The 25,669-nt window shown below is 59.4% G+C and overlaps 2 protein-coding genes across 8 annotated transcripts in view; one reads left to right on the top strand and one right to left on the bottom strand.

Moving 5' to 3' along the window:
• Positions 1-11,688, top strand: part of CCNK (cyclin K) — a 30,371-nt gene extending 18,683 nt beyond the window's left edge. For all 3 annotated transcript variants that reach the window (XM_045452042.1, XM_045452041.1, XM_045452043.1), the window contains exons 5-11: positions 1,486-1,591; positions 2,292-2,349; positions 3,070-3,239; positions 3,562-3,833; positions 4,425-4,458; positions 7,503-7,574; positions 10,328-11,688. In XM_045452042.1, the coding sequence (XP_045307998.1) occupies positions 1,486-1,591; positions 2,292-2,349; positions 3,070-3,239; positions 3,562-3,833; positions 4,425-4,458; positions 7,503-7,574; positions 10,328-10,953 (1,338 nt within the window). In that variant the 3' untranslated portion in view covers positions 10,954-11,688. The remainder of the gene's footprint in view (positions 1-1,485; positions 1,592-2,291; positions 2,350-3,069; positions 3,240-3,561; positions 3,834-4,424; positions 4,459-7,502; positions 7,575-10,327) is intronic.
• A 497-nt stretch (positions 11,689-12,185) lies between these two features.
• CCDC85C (coiled-coil domain containing 85C) overlaps positions 12,186-25,669 on the bottom strand; it is a 78,911-nt gene continuing 65,427 nt past the window's right edge. For 2 of the 5 annotated variants that reach the window (XM_045452048.1, XM_045452044.1), the window contains 5 exons: positions 25,208-25,246; positions 21,690-21,797; positions 17,162-17,257; positions 16,178-16,276; positions 12,186-15,393 (listed from right to left, as the gene is read on the bottom strand). In XM_045452048.1, the coding sequence (XP_045308004.1) occupies positions 15,304-15,393; positions 16,178-16,276; positions 17,162-17,257; positions 21,690-21,797; positions 25,208-25,246 (432 nt within the window). In that variant the 3' untranslated portion in view covers positions 12,186-15,303. The remainder of the gene's footprint in view (positions 15,394-16,177; positions 16,277-17,161; positions 17,258-21,689; positions 21,798-25,207; positions 25,247-25,669) is intronic. The other 3 variants (XM_045452049.1, XM_045452046.1, XM_045452047.1) reach the window with 2 other exon arrangements.

Genomic DNA, 25,669 nt, shown 5'->3' on the forward strand with positions numbered 1-25,669 from the left:
GCCTGGTAAAAAAAAAAACTGTGGAAGCCATGGCAGGTTGGGGAAGGAATTGAAAACTGCTGTGAAGGGAATGAGAAGATTTCAGTGAGTAAATACACGTTTGATAGGAAAAGTCGGTCTAGTTAAGAAATCCCCATTTTCCCTAAATTGTCCTCTGACTGTGAGTCCCCAGTCAGAACATCAGTAGCTTCCTTTTCTTCTGGACTGGTGCTAAGAAAAAGGGTACTAAAATGAGGCATGGGGGTCTCCCGCGGGACATCGCTTCCAAAATGAGCAGCAGCAGAAGGAACAATGTGCCGGAAAGCGCCATGACCATGGGCAGCTTCCTCGCTATGCCAGCTGCACCTGTCGTGTGCCCGAGGACAAGGCCATCAAGAAGTTCACGACTGGAAGCACAGTAGAGGCACCACCATCAGGGACATTTCCACAGCGAGTGATTTCGATGCTCGTGTGCCTCCCGTGCTGTATGTGAAGCTACTTTCCTGCTTGAGTTGTGCCGGTCAAGGCCAGGCAGGCAGGCTCCGTTCGTGTGGAGCCTGGAAGGACCATGTCCTCAAGGGCCAGCGCCCCACGTCGACCTGCAGGTGCTGCCCCTCAGGCTCCACCAAAAGCCCACGTAAGGAGCAGAGTCCTTGAGACTGAAGAAAAAGTGTCCCGTGGAAACAAAGTAAAATGGAAATTATACTTAAAAACAAAAACGAGGTGGGGCGGGAGGCGTACAAAAACAAGAACAAGAGGAGTCGTGATTGAACTACTCTCCCAGCTGTTCTTCCCTTGGATCCTGGGACAGAAATAGACAATCAGATCGGTGAACGGGAAAGCTGGTGTGTGTGGATAGGTCAGAATGTGGTTTAGTGACGGGAAATGAGGGTTTATGCTGTAGATGACGGTGGGACAGCTTATTTCAGGCAGATGATAGATTCACACACGTGCTTTATATGGATATGCCTGTCGAGCAGGTACAGAGTTTGAATCGGCCATCATCATCCTCGCTTATTTGGTTGAAGTTTTCAGTGGAAATTCCCGAAGGATTGTGGCTTTGTTGATGGAGGTCTGGAAAGAAGCTACAGTTAAATAAATTATCTATAAAGCAAAGGTCCATTTTGTAAAGGGGTAGCTCATGTATCGAGAGAAATGACATATGTGGGGTGCCGGGCCGGCTCAGGGGAGCCTGCAACTCTTGATTTCGGGGTGTAAGTTCGAGCCCCCACACCGGGTGTGGAGCCTACTTACGTTTCTAAGAATGTGTATTTTGTTTCCACTGTTTCTAAAAACTCAATCGGATTGGTTCGTCTCCCCCCCCCCCCCCCCGCTTTTAGTTCTTTTCAGAGTTCCTCCTCGTCTCTGAACAAAGTGAAAGCCTAGGGGGGTGCGGAGGAGAGGAGGAAGAGAGCTTGAAGAGAGTAAATGGGAAAGCCCGCTATCTAACGGGGCTTCAGACCTGTGGTTGAAATCATTTTCTGACGTTTGTTATTTTATTTTTAGGAAGAAGTGATGGTTCTGGAGAGAATCCTGCTCCAGACCATAAAGTTTGATTTACAGGTAGAGCATCCATACCAGTTCCTCCTCAAGTATGCGAAACAACTCAAAGGTAAGGAGGCAAGGTTTTTTTTACAGGACTTTTCGTTGGAAAGCAAGTCTTTAATGATTTGATGGCCTTCGGATTACGCTTCTCAAAAGAGGAGAACAGAAGAAAGGGTTCCGCGTGTGAGCGTGCCCAGCGCGTAACGTGCCCAGATGGTCCAGCATTGCAGCTGTGACTACCGCTTCCCGTCAGGTTTAGACAGATTCTACCACCAAGTCAGCAAGTGATAGGAGGCAGGAAAATGAGTCAGATTTTTCTTTTCTTTTCTTTTTTCTTTTTGAAAGCGAGCGAGAACACACACGCGTGAGCTGGGGAGAGGAGGCAGAGGGAGAGAGGTTCCACGCTCAGTGTGGAGCCCATCGTGGGGCTCGATCCCGTGACCCCAAAATCATGACCTGAGCCAAAATCAGAGTCAGATCCTTGAATGACCGAGCCACCCAGGCACCCTGAGTCAGCATTTTTTAATAGCCTGGTAGAATCCGCCTTGGAGCAGGCTTCCCATGGACGGTGGTTGAGCACAGGTCTCGTGGGAAGAGAACCCAGGTGGGACCCAGACCCACCCATTTGCCCTCGGTTCCCAGGCGGTGGCTCTTTGCATGTGTTGGGATGGTGCAGAGCACACAGCGTGAGCTTGAAATAAGTGATTTTTCTGCACTCTTTTATTGTTATTGTCACTTCTAATTGGCTTTTTTCTTCCCATTTCTAGGTGATAAAAATAAAATTCAAAAGTTGGTTCAAATGGCCTGGACATTTGTAAATGACAGGTGCGTGTGTTCAAATGTTGATCTAATTGTAGTTTTAAAAATAGGCAAGGACTTAATGGGTCATTGAACCAGACTCCGTATTTTGTATCTTGGACTCTGACTCACCCAGCTCGAGAGCCAGCTAATGGCAGAGATGGGGCTGACGTCCAGGAAGTCTGCTTCCCGGCAGAGGGATGCCTGGCCGTGTCTCAGTGTAAGAAGTTAAAGGGCATCTCCAGTTTGACACATAGTCCAAAACAATACGCTGGACAATTTTGACAGCTAAATCCTTAGAACCCATTTGGTTCTGCACAAACATACTTCCTTGTAATGGTCCTAGAGCCTTGCTGTACTTAGAACCCGGGACCTAATGACGTGCAGCATGGGGACAGAAGGCCTGTGTGTGGAGCTGCTGTCACTTGAAAACACAGTACAGTGGCTCGAATTTCAGCAGTTTGAAGAACATGAGCTACGTTCATTTGTATCTCATGACATAACCAGTTTTTGAATGTGCTGTAGTTCCGATTCTAAACCAAGGAACAGATTAGTAGCTGTGGTTAAAGTAAACTTATTTTGGTGCCTTTGGCAGACTTAAAACTTGCTTCTTTTATTTCTAATTCCTTATCTGGTCATTTAGGGAATGTTAAGCAAACTGACATTTAGATGTGGCATCTGATCTCCATGCGTTGGGTAACATAGCTTTGCTCCAAGTCACGTCACCCCTTTTTCTCGTTGAACTAGTCTCTGCACGACCTTGTCACTGCAGTGGGAACCAGAGATCATAGCAGTGGCAGTGATGTATCTCGCAGGACGTTTGTGCAAATTTGAAATACAGGAATGGACCTCCAAACCCATGTACAGGCGATGGTGGGAGCAGTTTGTGCAGGATGTCCCTGTGGACGTTCTGGAAGGTACTGCTGGCATGCTGGGCTTTCCCAAGAGTGTTCCAAGTTCAGGTCACTCTTCCCTGTAAACCTGGAGTCCCAAGAATGCACTTTCCCGCACGCATAAACGTAAACCATTCTTCAGAAGCATCTTTAATCCAGCTCTCTAATAGTGTCTGCTCTGTGCAAGCTATGCGTGACAGAGTTTGGGTAAATTGCACGTACGATCCCTGCTCACTGGTCCCTGTAGGGGAATCATAGCTGAAAGGGAGAGGGGCTGGTCTTTTCCTAGGCACGTTTTACTTAAAGTATCAATTTGTGATAAATGTAATTGTTGCCTGTCGTTCAGACATCTGCCACCAGATCCTGGATCTTTACTCACAAGGAAAACAACAGATGCCTCATCACACGCCCCACCAGCTGCAGCAGCCCCCGTCTCTCCAGTCCACACCACAAGTGCCACAGGTGCCACCGCCCCAGCCGTCTCAAGGCTCCGACCCGCCCCAGCCGCAGCAGAAGGACTCGCAGCCGCCAGCGCCGCAGCCCCCGCCGCAGCCGGCCCCGCAGCCCAAGAAGCCATCCCCGCAGCCTAGTCCTCCCCGCCCAGCGAAGCGGGCTGTGGTGAGTGGGCCACCTCTCCGGGGGGGGGAGGCACAGTCCCTTGTCTGAGGGCTCATACGGGATGCCGAGCAGGGGGACACCTGGCCTCGCCGTCGGACAAGCGTCCGCGGAGAGCCTCAGAACTACCTTGGTCACAGGAGGAGGGCCCCGAGAGCTGGGAGGGCTCCGTCCTCCTCCTCCAGCCGCCACTGCCCAAGTCTCCGGCCTCTCTGGCCTTTTTGTGTTTGGTGCTTTGAGTGACGCGGGGTGTTTGTGAAAGTTTCTCCCCACGGCAACAAGCTGGCCGGTGGAGGAAACCCATGTGGGATAAACGTGTGTTGGCCAACACCGCTCATTGAATGCAGGCCACCGTGTCAGAGGGCCTGAAACTTAGTGTCATCGAGGACCCGCTATTGAAAATCCACAGTGGTCCTCATGTCTGACCTGGGAGAGGGAAAGAGGAGAGGGCAGAGATGGTCTGTTAGGTTCCCAGTATGCCCTGCAGCTCGGAGCTGTGTCTTGTCGCCCAGACTCTGTTAGTTCCTGGATAATCCGTTTTTCTCACTACACCCGGGGTCTTGGTTAACGATTAAGTATTTTCTCTTGTAACAGGTTGTTTCTCCCAAAGAAGAGAACAAAGCCGCAGGTAAGTTCCTGTTCTAAGCGTTTTTTTTTTTTTTTAACTTTGTATCAAAACTTTAAATTCTTGGTCAACACTGTTTCCACAAGATTTAGCTTGGTCTTAGAATTTAACCTTATATCCCGTCAAAAACTTGACCCTACCTGCCAGAAAAAGTGCCCTGAGTGTGTATTTTTAGATCATATTCTGACAACGGTTACCAAAAACATTAGCGGCGGTGAAAGTGTACTCACTAAGACATACACAAATGTGATCACGAACATAGCACAAGGGTTACAGCAATGTTCCTTTCTAGAGGTTTACTTAAGCCCACCACAGTAGACTGTGGGGAGAATTCCCACCCTAAACCCCAAGTAGCAGAGGGTGGTGGGCAGACAGGGTGGCAGTGATGGGCAGTGCTGTTGCCCAGAGAACCACCATATATCCTGACGCCTCTCGCTAATGTGGGCCGGACTCCTCCAAACACTGTTTGGGTTTTGTTTTGGTTTTTTTTTTTTGTAGAGCCCAAAGTTGGTTAATTTGTTTCTTTATTGGAAACAAATGTAAAGCGTGAATAAAATCTGAAAGACTGGGGGGGCCTAGGTGACTCAGTTAAGTGTCTGACTCTTGATTTCGGCTCAGGTCATGATCTCAGGGTCATGGGATGAAGCCCCACGTGGAGCCTGTTTGAGATTTTCTGTCTCTCTCCCTGTCTCTCTCTCTCTCTCTCTCTCTCTCTCCCTCTCTTTCTCTCTCTCTCCCTCCCTCCCTCTCTCTCTCCCCCTCTCCCCTCTTCTCCCTCTCCCCTCTCCCACCCTCTCCCTTCCCCCTCCCTCTCCCCCCTCCCCCCTCCCTCCCTCTCCCTCTCCTGCTCCTGTTCTTTCTCTCTAAAATTAAATTAAAAATCTGGAAGATCACAGAACAGAAACTTAGAAGCATTTTGTCCCTGTGTTGTGGGCTTCGATGTACTGAACGCTTTGAAGATAAAACCATGTTTACTCATTTCTGTTTCTCTATGGCTAAGTTCCCGGGTAGGAACTCAGCGAATGATTTATTGAACGATTGTAAGACCTTCCAGTTGCAACAAAGCTGCATTTTCTTAGGGTCTTTGGGGGAAATGATGGGTTCAGTACAGGTGAATATTTTTTTTCTGCTCCAACTGGGCAGCAAAAAGTAAGTGTGAGACCTAAGTGTGGGGCTGTGCCTCTCACCCTGTGGGTATACAGTTGAGCTGAGCTGGTGTGCTAGGCCTGTTACATCCGTACACGGCAGAAACGAGCCAGTGGCAACCTTGGAGGAGGACTTGAGTCTGAGCGCCCGGAGCCCCACCCAGGGGTTCGGCCTGTAGGTGGAAGGGGGCAGAGGGGCTGGGGGCAGGCGGAGAGGGCTCTTACTGGACTACTAGCTGTGACGCGGTGAAAAGAAGCTTCTGCTGGGACCAAACGTGTGGTTGGAACTAGATAGAGTCGACCTGCCAGGATGTGGGTGTTTGCATAGGCAGTGGGAGCCACTGAAGGTCTGTGAGCAGAATGGTAGAGTCTGAGTTCGTTTTAGAAGTGCCCTGGCAGTAGTAATGGGACACTGAGGGTTGCGAACGGGGAGGAGCTTACAAGCATCTGGGTGAGAGGCAGTGAAGGGGAGCGGTGGCCTCAGGCCCAGAGAGGGAGGGTGCAGACAGCCTGCAGGTGGGACCTTGACCTGGCTGTGTGCCAAGTGCTACTAGCTACAGGGGACTTTCGAGCACTCACTGAAAGTGCAGCCAACCCAAATCGTCATGTGTCCTCAGTGCAGAATACATACCAGATTTCCCAGCATTCCTAAAAGAAAAGAATGTAAAAAATCTCATTGATAAATTTTTATGTTGATTACACATTGAAATGGTCAAACTTTTTATGTATCACATTAAGTTCATCTCTTTTGAAGGTGACTACCAGAAAAGTTAAGATCATACGTATAGCTCTTCTGTCTGTGGGCAGCACTGACCTAGACCGGCTTCATCTGGGCAGTGGGGTGGGCCGTAGGTGGGTGTCCGAGGTGAGAGTGTGACAGCGGTCACAGGCCGGGAAGGAGTCACGTGAGCTGCAGCTGCTGGGTCTGGGAAGGGAGCTTGAAAGTCAGGTCCAGGGCTTTAGTGGGGAGAGAGCAGCTGGAGGCACACGTGGACAGTTCATCCACCTAGAAAGAGGGGACTTGGTCTTCCAGGAAGAGAATACAGACAGACCCATCCCTGGACCGTGAATTCGGCCTGTTTGGGACAGGAAACCAGGAAAAGTTCAGCAACACTAAAGTAGGATTAAGTCAGAGCTGAGTATAAGCCAGAATCAAGTGAGTTTCTGGAAGGAGGAGTCAAGCCACGCAAGCAACCGCAGAGATGGGGGTTCTTTTCCGATCATGTGTGCACCCTCCCTGCTCTCGTGAAACACAAGACACTGGGCTTGCTGTAGCCTGTCGTGGCTACTTAGCACTGTCAGGGTGGATGCTGGTTACCCACAGCCGCCGGACCCTGAGGGGCAGGCTGTGTGCCCCGCCCCAAGTGTCCTATTCGCTTTGCTCCTGGCTTGTCAGCCCCTTGATCTCTCCTGAAGTCAGTTCGTGTCCTGTTGCCGATGTGCTGCCAGAGGGAGTAAATATTCATAAGGGAGAAAATAAACTTAAAATGTGCCTAAGAATACAAAGGTGGCAGTTTCTCCTGTGAGCCCTCGGGGCTGGGTGTCCGAACATTCTGTGGACGAGTGGGGGCACCCATACCCTGCTGCTCTCGTGTCTTTGGAAGGCTTGTCTGGGACGGTCGGCAAGGAAGCTGGGTAGATGTGGGAAGGGCTGTAAAGGGCCAGTGGGCTGTGTTATTTGGGGGTACGGGGCGGTGTGTGACCTGTTCGGTTCTCGCAAAAGGACTAGCACCTGGTTTAGTTGAGGCTCCCTCAGGTTCCTGAAGCTTTTCTCATATCCGTTCTTTTTCCCCAAAGACGTTCCTGGACAGCACATTTGCCTCCACCTCTCTTTTCCTTCCATGACCTCTTGATTCACAGGGAGAGGTCTGAGTCGCTTTTCAATCTACTTTTCCTTTTTAGAACCACCGCCACCTAAAATCCCCAAAATCGAGACCACTCACCCTCCATTGCCTCCGGCCCACCCACCTCCAGGTAAGTGTCCGCTGAAAGCAGCTCGCGAGTGCCAGCTTTTCGCTTGGCTTTCTTGAAGGGCACACTTGGGAAGGCCTGGGGACGAGTCTGTGGAGGGGCAACTTGCTAGCCAAAATTTAAAGAGAAGGTGATGCCCAAGGATCTTTCAAAAATTATGTTTTTCACAAAGCAGACATTTTGAGGAAGTCGTAAATTTTAAGTATATCTGGTATTCTGTGACCTCCCACGTGCAGAGCTGCCGGACTCCGCAGGCTAAACGTGGGATCAGTTCTAGGAAAGCAAAGCCTGCTGATGTATGAACATTGACCCAGCGGGATTGCCGCAGATCTGAGCCCCCCGTCCCTCACACGCCTGCCTCCTGGTGGCAGGGTAGCCTCTCCGTACATTTTGAAGATAAGCAGTAGCTCAGAGTCCAGCAGAGAATAAATTAAAGCCTGGCACGTTTTCGACAGGCACACGGTGAACTGGGAAGCTTCCTTGGCACCACTTAAAACTGGAGAAGTGTTGTAAGGAATATAGCATTATTCCTTGGGGCATCATTCCTTAGCATTATCTCCCTGGGGCAGCGGTCCGGAAGACAAAGCAGGAAATGAGGGAGGGCAGCAGTTGTGTGTGTGAGCCAAGGGGGGCTGGGTGCCCCGCGGCGGGGTCCGCCCTCTCACTGGGCTGCACTCTCCACTTGCCAGTGCCTGTGGTGCCCTTGGGCCCCTCACGCCCGCGTGTCTGTGGTAGGGGTGCTGCCGATGGCATTTCTTTCTACGTGTGGCCAGTCCCAGCACTTTATGAGCTTTGGGGAAACCGGGGCACCATTTTCTGCTGTGGGACAAATCTCTCAGTCCCTGGTTCAGTATGAAGCGTGCTGAAAAATACCTGCCGTGGGTCATTCGGTGTTTATGTTGCGTCTCTCCACCAGCGAAGGGCCTCCCTTCCTGTACCCGGGGGTGCAGCCGAGGACAGGGTTGGTGTCCCGGGTTTGCCCAGGGCAGGGAGAGAGCCGCACTCTGCGGAGGAGCTCCCACGGTGGGCCGCGGGCAGGGAGGGTGAGGGCAGGGGTGGCGGGTGGTGGGAACTGACTCTGCAGCCCGGAGGGAAGGGTGGGCCGGGCTGCGGGAGCTCACTCCCGGCAGGGTCCCGTCCCCACTTCGTAGGGGCCTGTGGCAGATGGGAGGCAGGTAGGCGGAAGGCTCAGAGGAGGAGCGGGAGTCTGGTTCAGGGAGGGAAGAGAGCAACTAGAACCAGAGCTGCCGTGAGGCGCGGGACGTGGCGAGAGCCACCTAGGTCACCAGGTGTCTCAGAGGGCAGCTGGTGGTGGTGGGTGTCGGCAGGGAAGGAGAGTAGCACGGGTGCCTGGAGAGACCGCGTGTTCCGGGTGCGGTCACAGAGGACAGGCGGATGCGCTGGGGACGTGGGGAGGCGGCAGAGCTGTGGGTCACAGGAAGCGAGGTCTCGGGATGGGAGAGCACGTTCGCGGGCCCAGGCGGCCGTGGCTGGCGTACGGGGCGATCCGAGGCGGCCGGCACTTGGGTCCACAGGCCTCAGGTTCATGCTCTGCGTCTTCCGGTCAGCTTCTGGCACCAGCGGGGCCCCAGCCCCACCCTGGAGCACAAGCAGATTTCTGGCTTCGGATTTGGGCGGGCACGCCGCTTAGCTCAGGCCCAGCCCCGGGGACGTGGCTCTTGCTGAGGATGTCCTGGCCGAGCCGAGATTGTGCTCTCGTTCACTTGGAGAAAGCAGTGAGGGAACCGCAGCCGCCGGCGCCCCCCTGGGCACTTGGCACGTCCGTGTCCGCAGTCAGGGCTGGCAGGAGCTCCAGGGAGCACGCGGGGCAGGGTGCCAGGCGACTGGAGGCCCCCTTCGCGGCCTTCACTTTTTTGTGTTCTCTGGACCCAGAGATCTCAGCTCCTGGGATTGGCCCTGGACTTCTGGGTTGCCTTAGGAAGAGACCCACTTGTCAGTGACGGGCCTCCCCTGGTGGGGTGTCCGGTGTTCTCTTCCAGGTGTGTGACCAGGAATGCGGGGGTTGGGGGGTGGCAGGTGAAAACGGGTGAGACGAGACCGTGGGTGAAGGGAGTGGAGGGCCATGGCCGGAAGGCACCACGGCAGGGTGCTTTCAGAGAGGACGCGGTGGGGTCCCATCTCGGTTTTCTTCTGTCAGCTAGAAGCAGAGTTGCTACTTTGGTGGCTACATGGGGAATATCAGACGCTTGTTATTTTTTTAAACATTGCCTCGTTCACTTGACCACCCCTCAGGCTTTGTGCTCGATGCCCGTGCTGCAGACAGTGAGGTGACGTGGCCCTGGCCTCGCGGTCTCTGGAGGCAGAGACAGGCAGGAAGAAGGGGGCCCCACTCGGGGCTGTGCTGGCAGGACGGGCACGCAGCCGGAGGCAGACGGGGCTTCGTGCACTGCAGGCACCTCCTTGGCTGGTGTGCCGAGGACCGAGGGAGGGAGACCCAGCCGTGCCGGGGCGGGGACCTCTGTGACAGATATGGCACAAGCGGACGGCGTCGGGCGCTGGCTGCCACAGTGACGGCTGCTCTCTGTTCCTCTGTGAAGATGGCCCTGGGGACAGGGCAGCAGCCCCGCCAGGGCTGTACTGGAGGCCAGAAATCGGGGTGGTTAGGGTGGCCGTGGGAACTGCCGTGGGAGACCCTGGCTCAAGCCTTCCCCACCCTGAGGGGGTCCCCGGATGCGTCCCTGCACGGGCCGCCCTGGGAGCCCGGGGCCGGGCAGTGACTTGTCTCTCCCCTGCAGACCGGAAGCCTCCCATCTCGGCTCCCTTAGGCGAGGCTGAGCCTCCAGGCCCTGTGGATGCCAGTGACCTCCCCAAAGTGCAGATTCCTCCTCCGGCCCACCCGGCCCCTGTGCACCAGCCGCCACCGCTGCCACACCGGCCGCCGCCGCCACCGCCCTCCAGCTACATGACCGGGATGTCGACCACCAGCTCCTACATGTCCGGAGAGGGCTACCAGAGCCTGCAGTCCATGATGAAGACCGAGGGCCCCTCCTACGGTGCCCTGCCCCCCGCCTACGGCCCACCAGCCCACCTGCCCTACCACCCGCACGTCTACCCCCCCAACCCGCCCCCTCCGCCTGTGCCCCCTCCCCCAGCCTCCTTCCCCCCACCTGCCATTCCTCCCCCCACTCCCGGCTACCCTCCTCCTCCCCCCACCTACAACCCCAATTTCCCACCCCCACCCCCACGCCTGCCCCCCACCCACGCCGTCCCCCCTCACCCTCCTCCAGGCCTGGGCTTGCCACCGGCTAGCTACCCGCCTCCGGCTGTTCCCCCTGGAGGACAGCCACCCGTGCCCCCACCCATCCCCCCTCCCGGCATGCCTCCCGTGGGGGGACTGGGGCGGGCCACCTGGATGAGATAACGCGATGCCTTTTCTTCCCCCCTTTGTTTTTTTTTAAGAAAAGTTTTTCTAATCAACTTGAAGAGTAGTTTAAGTGGGTAAGCAGCAGGGTACCTTACATAATGCTAGACAGTTGCAGCATGGGAAGAAATGGACGGGGCCCATGAGATACAGTTGGGGTGGTCCTCACATCTGGAGAATGGGGACAGCGGTTTGAGAGTAGCCTGGGCAGCGCCAGTCTCCATCTGACTGCGCTGGGTGGTCGGCTGGTGTCGTGTGAGCATCCTGCACCGGGTCACGGGTACTAGTGAGACGTTAACCGGCCATATTGGCTCAATAAATAGCTTCAGTAAGGAGTGAAGTTCCTTCTAGAAATCAGTGCCTATTTTTCCTGGAAACTCAATTTTAAATAGTCCAGTTCCATCTGAAGTCAAGCTGTCGTCATCGCTTTTGTTCCGTGATGTTCTCTCCCAGCACCCAGTAGGTCAGATGAACCACTGTTTTGATTTAGAGATATTTACATCCTTTGTATTAAACTTATTTTGAAGGGGTTGCCTTGATGGATGGCTTTTTTCTTTTTCCTCCAGAGAGAAGGGGAGAATTGTACTTGGAAAGTAATGTATGTTTACATCAATTTGCAAATTCCTGTACATAGAGATATATTTTTTAAGTGTGAATGTAACAACATACTGTGAATTCCATCTTGGTTACAGACACGACTCCTTCAGTTATCCAAATAAAACCATTCCGAAACTATCCTTTTGTTTCTTACGCACAGAAGGTGGGGCCTTCAGGCCTTGCGCAGCCCCAGACCGGGAAGTCTAGAGGCAGCCCTTCTCCTGCCCCCCCGGGTGCCAAGGGGCAGGCAGCGGAGGAGCGTTGGCCGAGAGAGGCCTGGCGCTGGCTGGTCTCGCAGCCCCCAGACCTGGCCCTGCCGTCTCGCAGGGCAGCGCCGCTGTGGGTCTGTCCTTGCGGGCCAGCCCCCAACACCCCGTGCCCACATTGGCTTTGGTAGGAGGACCCCGGTGAGTTCCGAACCAGCACAGGACCGTCGGGTGCACCTGCTCAGAGCTCTGGTTCCTGGGTCACACCAGGGCTTGGGTCTGAGATTCCTCCCACCCGGGCCTGAAACTAGACAGAGGCCATCCGAGTGGCTGTCAGTGCCGTCCAGCACCTGAGGTGCTCCCGGGGGCCATGGCCCTCCAGCGGCGACCCCCGCCCCCACCCGAAACAAACACTGCGCACCAACCGTGGAGGCTTGCAAAGAGCCTTTATTTATCTAGCGCAAAGTAGACACTATCACAATCTTCTGTTACTCCTTTTACTAAAATAGTTCAAATCAATGTTTTTACCACACTATCAAAAGTTCTATTTCTTTTTTCTCTCCAAATCAAAGTGGTTCAGTGGAAGGTAGAAACGGGCACAGGGGTCTCCAGCTCCCAGCTCCGCCTGGAGCCAGGCCAAGGGCTGGCCCGGTTTCTCACGGCGGTCACATACTACAGAAAATAGAGCATGGCTGACGGCCCAGGGACAGGAACCAGACGTTCCAGCCCGATTCCAGAAAGCAGCACAAATACCTCCCCCCACGGTATGAAAAATATACACCTCTACCGCTCTGCAGTCATGCGCTCAGCTTGTTTCTTTAAAAAAAAAAAAAAAAAATCAGTAGTCTGTATTTTGTTTCCTCTCAAGTTTTCAAGAAAAAGAAAATGAAAGGTCACTTTTTTCTCTTTAAACACTGATGTGTAGCTAATAACTTTTGGATAAAAATGTGCCACCCTAAAAAATGTGCTCAGCAGATTCTGCTCCCAGGATGGGCGAGGCCACCTGGGGTGAGGCTGGAAGGGTGACCTCCATCACAGTGGGAACTGAAGCCACAGGACAGATGTCACACTGGGCTTCAAGATGTACACTCAGAGTGAAACGTAAAGGGACCTTTATGAAAGGCCACCCGAGCTCAGCAACACCCCTACCCCCACCATGAGCTGCTACAGCGAAGGCTCCGGAGGGGAAGAGGGGGCCCCCCACGTCACCCGACACACCCCGGGTTGGTGGCAGGGCTGAGGCTCCTCTGACCCTCCCCAGCCTGTGGGCTCCCACTGAACCTGCCCACCACCTAGGGTGTGGGCTCAGGCGGAGGTGCTGCTGGCTTTTAAACAGCTTATCACATTAGGTGACTGTCACAGACACGGTTCTGTCCTTGAAAGCCATCCCCGTGCACTGTTGGCTCAGGACCGCGAGCAGCGGTGGGAAGGAGATGCCCACACCTGGCTTCCACGGCCTCCGTGGCACACAGGAGGGCTCGGGCAGAAACGCTCCGCTCCGCCTGACCCCTGGATGCCACGGCGTCCCCCCACGGGGGGGCCCTCCGAGGCGGTTCTTCCCTGGGTCGGTCTGCAGACATGCAGCTACCGGGAGCCCTTATTGCTTATTTTCAGTGGTGGCCGAGCCAACCTGATCCAAACGTGAAAAATGGGCTCCCAGCTGTGGCTTCCACCCAAAATGGACCCCTCCCCCCTCCCCCCGGGCTGCTCTGCGGTTCTTTGGACTCCCAAGATCCAGAAGGGGCCTCTGCCCCCCAGCTCACTGCCCACAAGGGCAGGGATTGCCCGGTACCATGACCAAGGGTATCCCCCCCAGCTCCAAACACCTAACCCCTGGTGACAGGCAAGCTCCCTCCAGGAGGAGCCCAGAGCTCCCTGTAACCCCCCCAGGGCAAGAGGAAAATGCCTGTGGCTGTCACCAGCACCCACTTAGCACTCCCTGGGCACAACGAGGGCCGCGAGCCTTTCCCCTGAGAGCGTACGACCCAAGGGCACAATGACCAACAGGCCAACGCAGAGTCCCCGCTGGGACAGGAACAGGGCGGCCTCCCCATCCCCTGGCCCCGTCCCCACGCCTCACGGGGGCCTGGACGAGGCCCACCTACTGCAGAGACGGCCTCCCGGGCTCAAGTGCTGGCGGGCGCCCTGCTGAGCACCACCGCCGAGTGAAGGCGGCGTGAGGGGTGGGCGGCCAGGTGCCGAGTGGACACCAGGGCCCGTGCCGACAGCATTCACGGCGGCCTGTCCCACCTCCCAGCATCTGGGGTCTCGTCTGGAACGTGCCACAGCTCGCTTTCCTCACCAACCTCCACGTTTCTGTATCGCGCTCTACGGCCGGCATGGGGTCATTCACACTGAAGCTCTGTTTGATGTCGAGCCCTGCACGGAGGGCCCGATGCTGTCCCTTCTCCGGCAGAGGACACTGAGGCTCAGAGAGGGGAGGGGACAGCACCTGTGAGCAGGCAGCAAGGCAGAACTCAGCTCGGTCCCTGGCTCCGACCAGCCCAGCCCAGCCCAGCCCAGCCAGCAGCGGCCTCTGCGGCAGGTGGGCCCCGTGGGCTCGCAGGCCGCGACTGCACCGGCTGAATAAAGCTGGTGGCCTTGGGTGGTGAGCACGGCCGAAAGAACCTGAGACCTCGTTTTCCCACCGGGGGCCGGGAGAAGCTGATTGACTTGCTGAAGGTCACACAGCAAATTAAAGCCCGAGCCAGGTCAGGCTCCTTCCTTCTACAGAGGGCAGAACTCTCCCCTCGGCTGCCCACGCAGCTCCGTCGACAGTGACTCTGGCTGGGGGCCAGGCTCTGGGGGATACCAGAGGCCCAGCCCGGCCCAGCGCCACCCATCTGGAGAGAGCGGGGCGGGGGGGCTCAACCAGAGACTCTCCACGTGGCCTCCCACCTCCCTGGCCCATCATGTGAAGCACAGGAGTGCAGATGCCTCAGGCACCAGGCAGGAGGGACCCAGAGAGGGCACGAGCCGGCGCGGGGTTGGGGGGCTGTGTGTGTGTTTGGGGCTGGGGGCCTGAACCCTGAAACCGAGCAGCAGCGTGCAGCAGGGAGCTGCGCATGAGGGGGGTGCCAGAGGAAGGGCCTTGGAGCCTCCAGCCACAGACACGGAGCTTCCTGGTCGGGGACTCGGGACCCAGTGCTCAGCGGGCTGGCGTTCAGGCCACAGCAGATGGGTGAGGAGCGGGGCCCCCCGCGTTAGGTCCAGCCACCGGGGGCCTCTGTCTGGTGTGGGTGGAAGGCTTGACGAGGCGCCCCTCCGCCAAGGCCGGCCTTCAGCCCCTCACCAGTGGGGCCCCGGGGCAGGGACGAGGCTGTCCAGGCCGCCCTGCCGCACAGAACGGCCGGCAGCCTCGCGTCTTCCCGGTTTGCTGGTGTGTGAGGAGGGAGGTGGGGGCCCGGCCGTCCGTGTGCTGGACCCACGGCAGCCGGGTCATGGCAGGCAGCGTCCTATGTACAATTCGCCACAGAAAAAGAAGACAGGGGCCTGCGGCTCCCCAGGACACCCCGCAGGGCCAGTCCACATCCACGAGGGAGCAGCCCTACAAGGGTCCCTTGAACTGGTTCCCAGACAGGTGTTGCCGGATGGAGGGCTTGGAGCTGGCTGCATCCCCCAGTTTTCTCCAGACCACCTGCGGACAGGGGCGAGCTGTGAGTAGGAAGCCCACCCCGAGCCCACCCCCTGGCCTGTATGCACAGACCGCCTCACTGCCCCTCCAAACCACCCACGTCCCCAGAGCCACGGGGCCAGGAGGGGAAACTGAGGCTGTGTGAGGCCCAGAGACACTCAGACCAGATCTTTCCATGTCCCCCCCCCTCACGGCCACGCCTGCCATCCTGAGCACGTCACTGCCGGGGTGCAGGCGTGGCCTCGCGGCTGTCCAGTGGGACCCAGAGGTACAGGAGGCAGCAGGGGAGGGGTGGGGGTCAGAACACCCCGCCCCCCCTGTGAGGCCCGGGCCAGCCCCTGCTGGGTCCTGTAAGGATCCAGGGATGACACACTGGCCACTGGGGTCACGGGTGAGGTTCCACCTCCTGGACAACCAGAGAAATGGCCCAGCTTCCAGAAACCAACGCAGCCCTAGTCACGGAGGGCCCCACCCACACGTCCAGTCTGAACACCACCGGCAGCCACCAGGGGCACCAGACACCTGCGGTCTGGGGCCGGGGCCCAAGGGATGGGACGTGGGGTGAACACGACCCGTCCAGGGAGGTTGGGGGGTGCTCTGGGGATGGACAGACCCCAGAGGTCAGGGACCCCATTCTCGGGGAGAAGTGGGTTAGGCAGCGGGGTGAGGACAGGCCCCGGGCTCTCCGGGTGCCTCCCCCTCCAGGTCACCGGCCCCTCCCACCAGGGGACGGCTGGGGCCCTCCCTGCTCCCACGCCCAGGCCGCGGCCCCAGGGAAGCGCCTCACGTTGCACATCTCGCGGACGATGGCCTTCTCCTTCTCGCTCAGGCCTTCCTCACAGCCGTCCTGGAGCCGCCGGTCCAGGTTCTCGTGCACTTCCAGGACCTGTGGGAACAGGCCCCGGGGCCGGAGGTGAGGCCAGGGTCCCGAGGTTGGGGCACGAAGAGACCGGAGGGGCGGGTCCTCATCCTCACTTTTTGGTCCTCTTCCCTCCCCCTAGTGGCTCTGCAGGAGGGAAGCCACACCCCCACATCAAGAGAGGCGGGGCAAGCTGGGGACGCCTCACCTGGAAGCAGGGAGGACAGGCTGGGCGGGACTACCCGCGGGCAGGTGGCCTCGTGCTAGGCCAGGGCCCCCAGCTCGTGATTAGAGGGACAAGGGCAGCACCTGCTCACACACGGGGTGAGTGGGCGTGTCCAGTCACTGCTGCGTGCGCTGTATCCGCGCAGACGCAGACCGGCCCCCAAACCCGGGGGACGGCGCGCCTGTGTCCGTGCACGCGTGGGGCGTCCACGGGTGCGCGCACAGGTGGGGGGATGAGGGGTGCAGCCGTGGGAGGTGAGGTCCGGGTGAGCGAGCTCCCCCAGGAGCAGTGAGAGCCTCAGCGGGACCTACACCGGAGCAGAGAGGCAGGTGTGCCTGGAGGCCAGGCTGGGCCTTGGGGTGCTGGGGCTTTAGTGCTACCGCAGCCCTGCCCCCGACTCTCAGGCTTTGGGGGAGCGCCGGCTCTTCCCCTACCTCACCCGGGCCTCAGTTTCCCCAGCTGCAGGGATGGCAGACAGGTGACACGCTTGCTCCGGCCAACTGACACCTCCATTCCCAAGGTGTTCGTGGTCACCCCGACCCCCCCGACCCCTGCACAAGGACGAAAGCCCCCACCCTGCTGCTCAGATGCCCATGGGCTCAGAGCAAATGTGACGTCCAAGGTCCCAGGTCCTGCGCTGCACCAGGGATCTGGGGGCTCCTGAGGGGGCAGGGCCTGGCCCTCACCTTCATCGCGTGCACGACAGCCTCTGGCTTCTGTCCCGCGGAGCTGTAGCCGGCGGAGGGGGGCGAGGACAGCTCGGGGACCGGGCAGGCTGGGCCCTGTGGGAGGGAATCACGCTGTCGCAGCTTGCCCAGAAGGGCTCCCAGCTGGTGGCCACGAGTGCGGCCGGCAGCAGACAGAAGTCCCTGCTTCTGTGGGCCAGGGCCCAGGCAGGAGGAAATGGGGCCCGGCTGATGAGGGAGAGGAGGCAGGGAGGACAGAGGGGCAGCACCTGGCCCCCACCCCGTCCTGCGGGCTCCTCCTCATAGCCCGTGGGGAAGGCCTGCTGTTTCCCGGAGGAAGTGAGTCCAGCTCAGAGATGGCAGGGACTGGCAAGGAGCAAACCGTGGGGGGCTGCCTCCAAAGCTGCCACCCTCCCCGCCGACACCAGGTGAGTGGGCTAAACCAGACTTCACCCCATCCCCCACCCCCAGGGACACTCTTCCAGCCCTGCCCGGCCACCGCATGCCACCGCAGTCGGCCGACACCTGAAACGGCAACCAGGTGCCCAACTCTGCACAGCCTGGGGTGCGGGGGCCGAGGCCGGGTGAGGAGGGGGGTCCAGCCCTCTGATGTCGGGCCCACCGATGTCAGAGGCTGCAGGTGCACCCGGCATCCCCAGCTTCTTCTCCACAGGGATTACTGGTATGGGCAGGGTGCGGGGCCCGGCCTGCAGGGAGGCCCCATAGGAGGAGGGCCCCCAGACAAGGAGGACTCAGGATGGAGCTCTCCAGGCCAAGAGACACCAGAAGACACCGGGAGTGAGCCTAACGGGCTCAGCAAACACCAACAGCCAGATAGAAAACACCAAGGGTCCCAGGCAGGGAGGCCAGGGAGCTGGGGTTCCCGGCACCGCTGTCCCTTCTCTGGGTCCTGGTTTCTTTCCCAGTCACCGACCCCAGTGACCAGGCAGGCCTGGTGAGCAGGCTCGTGGGGCCATCACCCTGGGATCCTGCCCAGCAAGGCAACGCTGTGCAGAGACTCTCGGGGCCCAGAACTTTCTGCTGTGGGCCAGCCCCTCTGCACTCTCCCCATGTGCCCACCCCACCTGGACCTTCTCCTGGCTCCACCCAGAGGCCGGGTCCCGTAACCTTGGGGCCGGAAAGGCAGACTTGGGCAAAGCTCTCCTGGCTGTGACCTGAGGCAGGGCCCAACCCACTCTGTACCTCGGTTTCCTAATCTGGACAATGGAAGGGTCCCTGTGTCCCAGAGTGTGTGCAGAGCCCTGGGGTGCCGTCTAGTGGCCCAGGCTGCCTGGTCTCTGGGGCCCAGGCCAGATCTGTCATGTGGAGAGATCAAAAACGGATCCAAGGGCTCTGGGGAGGCAGGTGGAAGGCAGAACACAAGCATGTGCCCGGCAGGCTGCGCTCCCCGCATCGGCCAGCAGGGGGCGGTAGCCACACACGTTCAGCCCGTAAGAGGCACAGGGACCTCTGGCCTCCAGTCCCATCTGTACCTGGGGCTCCCTGAACAGCCGGCTCTATAGGCGGGGCAGGGGACGATTGCTGCTCCAGGGGGCTGCTTCCTGGAGCAAAGGCAGGAAGGGAGCCAGGAGTGGCCAGGGCAGGCCGTGCAATCCAGCCTTTCCCTGACCGACCTCACCAGGCTGCCAATGAGCGTGCCACTGCGGGTCCTGGGAAGGAAGCTGAGCTGGACGTGTAGCACGTGTTAAGGAGTAAATGCCACCGGGACTGGTACTCCCGGGGCTCTCCCCACACACAGCTCTCCCAGCGGTGGGAGGGCCGGCACCCACCTGAGCCGCCCAGGGCACCGAGTGCTTGCAACCCTCAGATGTTATCTTTCTACATCCCCATTTTACAGATGGGGAGAGTGGGTCTGAGAGAAGGCCAAGACCAAACAGCCAGCCCCAGTGGGGCTCGAACTGGGTCCGTAGCTCCCGAGCTGGCGCCGGAGGCGGGGAGGCCAGCGCGTACCCGGGAGAACTGAAGCCACACGTCCACACACACACTTGTCTGGAATGTTCAGGGCAGCACTATTCACGGCAGGCAAAGCACGGGAACAGCCCCAAAAGCCCAGCAGCTGATGGTCGCATCAGCAAAACGTGACACATCCACGCCCCGGAGTCTCACTCGACGGTGAAAAGGAACAAGGTGCTGACAGGCTGCGACAAAGCCTCCATCGCGAGGCGCTACGCGGAAGCAGCCAGTCACAGCGGATCGCACGCTACACGTTTCCGTTGCGAGGAAATGTCCAGAATAGGGAAATCTACGGAGACACAAGCACATCCGTGGTCTCCAGGGGCTAAGGCAGGGGAGAGTGGGGAAGGTTGCTACAGGGCACAGTCTCCTCGTGGGGCAATGAGATGGGGTGATGATTACACAAATCTGCAAATATGCACAAAAACAAAACAAAACAAAACAGGGAAACTGCATGCTCAAAAATAAAGTCAACCAAAAAAAAAAAGGCAGGGGGACCAGTCTCCCCCAGGGACCTGTCAAAAGACTTGATCCTGCTCTCGGCTGGAGAATGCCAGAAAGCCACTGCCGGCTCCTTCCATGGGGCCCTGAGTCCCAGGTGTGGCTGGGCCCCCAGGCACCCTGCCCCATGGCCACCTGGGCCAGTGACCCTCGTGGGGAGCAGCTGGGGAGCCCTGCACAGACCTGCAGCCTCTGACTCACGTGGACAGGGAGAGGGGAATATGGATAGGGACAGAGGTGGGGCGGGGGGGGGGGGACAGCCAGCCTGGCAAGGAAAGGGTGTCCCCACCCTACAGGGTCACCTGTTTCACCTCGGGGCCCTCTGGCATGTGGGCGACCTTCCCTCACCGCCCCCCCCCCCTCCCTGGACCTATAGGCACCTTACAGAAGACGGGCCAGCTGTGGCAGAGCCTGTGTCCCCAGCGTCATCGGGCACAGAGGTCCACCCCATACAAGCCCTCACTCGCCCCGTGGACCCACGTGCCAGACACAGGCCATCCACTGGTGCCTCCGCAGCCTTTGTGGCTGAGCCTCCCCTAAAACACCCTACCTTCTCTGTGCACCTCGGAGACCTGCCCCCGGCCTTGAAGGAGGTTCACACTGGCCCTGGCCTCTAGGCCCACGTGGGCTCGGTGCCAGCACACAGGATGCAACGCCCTTCCCGGTCCCCAGATCGCCGCGGCTCCAGCATACAGCGCTCCACAGCCACGGGATGAACACAGGTGGGGCGCTCGGGGGGGAGCCGGGGGGCGACGGAGTGAAGGAGCAAGGAGCCAGCCCCCACTGGGGCACCCTGGGCTTCTCAGCGCCCTTCTGCACAAAGCACTTGGGAGCCCAACCCGGCCACAGGCTCCTGGATGAATATTTGGATTATCTGCCTGGTCGGCCTCAGCAGCTACATTCCTGGAGGTGTGAGGGCCTCAAAAGAAAACACAGCACCTGGCCGGCAGCCAGCGGCGGCCCCAGCCTGCTTCTGCCAGCACCGAGGCCCAGAAGGCCTGGCAGGGGCACCCCGGGGTCACCCTTGCTGGCCGGGGTCATGGGGAGAGAGCAGCGGCCACCTGGCAGAGTGACCTCAGGCCAGCCGGGCTCCTCGCCCGTTCCCTGTGGATGCCCAGGGTCCCCGCCCGGCTGCACAGAGCACTGAAGCCGCTCCAGTCACGGTCACCCGCCCAGCTCGTGCGGCAAGGGGTCCGCGGGCAGCGTTTTTGGGCATGTTCACAGATTTACGCAATCATCCCAATAGAACACTTCCTCACCCCGAAAAGAAACCCCATACTCGTCAGCAATCCCCATGGCCCTCTTCCCAGCCCTGGCCAACCAGTGAGCTCTGCCTCCCCAGACCGTGCACTCTGGACACGTCGCGCAGGGATGGCGGACACGTTGGCCCACAGGGAGCGGTCCTGACTAGCCATCCGCATCCCAGAGAGCTGGCCCCACGCCGCGCCCCCCTCACGCACTCGGGGCAGCCCAGAGCCCAGGACCGCCCCGGAGGACCCAGGGTGAACTAGTGCCCGGCACAAACCGGAGCTCCTCCCCGACGCTCGGTCACAAAGCCTGGGTAGCGAGTACGCATCACATGCACTGCCGCCCCGGCCCAAGCCCCGGCCAGGCACCCTTCCCCGCCCACCGGAGCCGAGAAGTGACAGGTGCCCTGCACCCGGGGCCTGGGCAGCCGCTCGAGGGGCCTCCAGACGCGGCCCCTCGCCGCCCCAACATCGCTCGGGCTTGGCCGCCATCTCTAACCACCTCGCGGGGCCCGCACAAGCCTCCGAGGGCCACGAGCCCAGACCCCCGGCTGGCAGAGGGCAGGGGGAAGGAAGGGGATGGAGGGCCACTCAGGCAGAGCCCCAGCTCTGACCCATCGCCCTCGCCTGACCTGGATGCTGCTCAGGCCGGAGACGAGGGTCCCAGTCCCAGGTGCGGCCACGGACCGTCCACTGGCCCGGGCAGGTCGGCAGACAGGCAGAGCCTCACCCCTGCACTGGAACGTGGACTCTGGAGGCACCGGGTCCACACGTGAAAAGTGCGACTCCAGGGAAGGGGCACTTACGTTCTGCAGGGAGTCCTGGTAGGAAGGCGGCAGGCTCGCCAGCTGGGATTCCGAGTGGTACGGGGAGAAGCCCTTCCGCAGAGTCCGGAACTCTCCAGAGCCTGCCTGCTGTGGGGGGAGGGGGACAGGTTAGAGGGGCCCCAAGGACTGTGCCCCGTGAAGACTTGGCCCTGCCGCCCCCACACAGTGGTCTGCACCCTCCCTCCCCTCTCCCTGCCTCACTGCCATCAGCGGGAGCCCTTGTCACCCGCCTCCCTGCTCACGTGTTGGGGCCACGAGGCAGGGGGGCTCCGTGTCGCTCCCCAGGTCATGCCGTATCAATGCGGCTTGAACAGAATAAATGAGGAAATGAGTGCGTGGCACCCCCGCCCCCGGCCCTCCTTCCTCTGCTCCAGCCTCCTGCACTTGCCCAGCCCAGCCTGGGGAACACCGTCTCCGGCCCCTGGGGCCGGCGTCCACCGGAAGGCCCTCCCACCTCCCACACGTGAGCCTGTCACTCTGCTCCCCTCAGTGCTCGCCCTCAGCCTCTGCTATAGGACAGGAGCTCCCAAATGTAGTTCCTGCGTCTCACTCCTCTGTATCCACAGGAATCGGTGCATGCTTAGGAAGGAGGGAGGGAGAGGTGGAGGAGTGAGTGAGAGAGTGAGTGAGTGAGTGAGTGAGTGAATGAATGAACACTTATTTGGCCTTAGGTGATTTTCCTCAAGGCCAAGCAAATGCCCCCCAGAGGCTGGGGGCTGTGATCTGCAGAGGGAGGGGATCCGGGGGTCCCGCTCAATCCCACACAGGCCCTCTGGTCCAGCTGAGCACAAGCCCCTCCATCACTAAGAGCCTGGGCTGGTGTTTCTGGCCCAGACACCTGTTTCTACTTCAAAGGAACTGAGGGCACGCTGTTGGGCAGATAAAACAGAGAATGTCCCGTAAATCAACAGGGTGCCGAGTTACCCAAACAGATCCTGGAGGGGAGGAGGCCAGAGCAGGGGCAGGTGAGCCAGATGGCATAGCAACCACATCTGGGGGCCCCTCCTCCTGCTCACCAGCCCCCCTCTGCTGGTTCGGGAGGGACCCACATGCAGCCTGCTCCCCTCCTGCCAGTTGCTGGACACAGACCGCAATTCTCATGGGTCTCCAGCCTCACCAGCTCCATGTTCCGCCCTCCCATCCCCATCAGATCCCCCAAGTCAGACCCCCCAGGTCTCAGGGGGTCAGCTCAGGGGCACACAGCAGTGCCTTGTAAGCGTCTGTGGGACTAGAATAAAAACCCAATTAAGGCAGATGCCCCGCGGAGGCCGCCAGAGCAAACATCAGAAAGCAGATCTGAGCAGTCACCCACCAGATTACCATCACCCACCCCAGGCACCTTGGCCAGGAGGAGAGACAACTATTCCCATGGCCTCCAGGAAGACCTCAAACAAAGGTTACCAAGAGGCACAGAGGGGAGAGAAATGGCGGCCCACCCTCCCATGGTGGCCCCTGAAGTGTAGCAGGGTGTCACCAGAACCCTTAAAATGTGACTGCCACGTCCCCTGATTATGGCCAACCCTTGGCTGAACCAGAGGCGGGTGGCCCAGCGAGGGGTCCCCTCTGCCACCTGACACCAAAATGACAAAGACCCTGCCCCCTTGCCCAGCACCCCCTCGCCCCTCCCAGCAGGAGGACCCCCCCCCCTCATCAGGGCACCTGCGCCTCTCGGGCTCGCCCACCCTGGGCAGGGGGGTCAACCTTCACTCAAAGGCAAAACTCCCAACCAATTATTTTCCTGGCCAGGTGACAGTTACCAACTCGTCTCCAATGGACAGTACGTTCTAACCCCAGTCACGCTGAACACCACACCCAGTGCCACCAGGCTCTCGCCAGGCCCCCTGCCACCATTCTGCAGGAGCACGCCCCGCCCGCCTGGCCAGGCTCCTGAAAGAGCCCAGGCGTAAGACTCAGCGCAGCTCACACACTGACATTTATTTGGCCACACGGCCAGGGATGTGAGCCACCGCTCTCTCCCAGCAGTCCCTGGGACCAGGACGGCTGGACGCTGCCTGTCCTTCCCCAAAGGACCGTCTAGAACCTCATCCGGGCCTCGTCTCCCCCTCGTCCACACCTCCTCTGGTGCTAGACCAAATGGGTTCAGAAGGAACTCCTGTGTTGGTACTGAGAACACTGGTTTAGGTAGCCCCCTCCCTCCCCCCGGATCATTTCCTCGGAAGGACATGTACGTAACAAGGGGGTGGGAGGGAGTGTTTTTAATTAGCACATGCAATTCCCACCCCTGCCTTCAGTGATCATCTATAAATATTTGTGCGTCCACAGAACTTTATTAGCGACCCACCAAGCTGGCAGGGGAAAGACACACGATCTCTCGTTAGGGGCAACGGGACTAATGACACATCAAAATGAGGGACCATAACGGCACTTCAATCCAAATGAAAAATCCCGGGATGTGCCTGTTGGTGCCCAAGAATGAAATCCTTAGGTTTTCATCGCCGAGGGGACGCGGAGCTGAAATGGCCTTGTGGGTTGGCTGGGCCTGCTCAGGGTGGTTCAGGAAGCGGGGACAGGAGGCCTGCCCTCCTATGGGATAGGATCCCAAACGAAGGTCCCTCAGGACCCGGGGAGAAAGGATCTGCCACACAGAGTGGGCGGGGCTCCCACATCCTTAAAGGACACATGGAGTGCAAACAGGTTTGCCACTTCCAGCCAGGGGGGACACCCGGGAGGCCACGCCCCTGCCCCCCTGCCCCCCTCCGCCCCCCCTGCCGAGTCCGCTGTTAAGGACACAGGCCTCAGTCCCTGCGTCGCTGCCTGGCTCGGAGCTGGCTTGAACTCGGGCTACCCCAGCCCCTCTGGGCCCCCGCGGGCATGCAGCGAGCTCCCCAGCCATTGCCCGCCGAGGGGGGGGGGGGGGCTCCGGGGAGCACCGTCAGAGGGCTCCTCCTCGAGCAGAAAAGGGCCACAGCAGGATGCAAAGGGAGGACCCCACCCATGTGCCCCTCCCTGGGCAGCAGCTGTGGATGGGCTCGCTCAGAGCAGCTGTCACCCCTCCCACCTGCTGCCCAAAGGACTCCGGTCCCCGAGGGACCGTCTGCTGCAGCACCTACTGCGCGCACCCGGCAGGGACGCAGTGTCTACCGTCCCTGTGAGCTCCCGCCAGGACCGGGAGGTGGGGCCCCAAGGGTAAACGCTGACAAAGGGGCGTCCGGAGAGCACTCGGACTACAAAGGCCAGCTGGGTGGATGCGGTGGCAGCTCAGTGAGCACGGCCTGCGTGGGGCACCCCAGAGGCCGCTGCCCCGTGGCTCTCTGCTGCCGTTCGGCAAAGCTGGACTCCAATGCCAGCTCGGGAAGGGCAGACCCCAGGAAGAATCTAGAGGCAGAACCGGGGCACCTGGGGGTGGAGGGCTCCCAGGAAGTGCCAGGAGGGTGCCAGGGCCGGGGGAGACCCGGAGGAGACAGGACAGCACACAGCACTCAAAACAGCCCCCACCACAGACACCACTGCAAACACGTCCCGCCAGGCGGTTCTACCTGAAACCAGCTTCTCGGGCGGCCGCAGGGGCGGGGCGGCTGCAAGGGAAGAGGAGCGGTGTCACCCAGGAAATGCCAGCCACGGCCCCCCTCGGCCCCCCTCCCCTGGTCCCTCGGTAGCCCAAAGGTGCCGGGGCCTCGGCCGGGCCGGGGTGGGCACCTCGGAGCCCCCACGTTTTTAGAAAGCCCCATGTTTACAAGGGCTGCCCAAGTGCCCGGCCCGCTCCCCGCCCTCTCGGGGCTCACACCAGGCCCCTGCACTGGCCTAGAGGCGCCCCGAGAGGCCAGCCCGCCGGCTGGGAGGGGCGGGGGGGGTGACCGGCGAGGCCCCTCACACGGGCATGCTGGTACAACCGTCCGGCCACACTTGTCTTCTCGGTTTCCCCTTTAATTTCAAGAGAACTCACTTGCAGGCCGTTAAGAAGAAAGCAGCGGCTCCGTGGCTGGGGGCCCAGACGGTTC

This window comes from Leopardus geoffroyi, chromosome B3, assembly GCF_018350155.1.
Source record: "Leopardus geoffroyi isolate Oge1 chromosome B3, O.geoffroyi_Oge1_pat1.0, whole genome shotgun sequence".
Classification (NCBI taxonomy): domain Eukaryota; kingdom Metazoa; phylum Chordata; class Mammalia; order Carnivora; family Felidae; genus Leopardus; species Leopardus geoffroyi.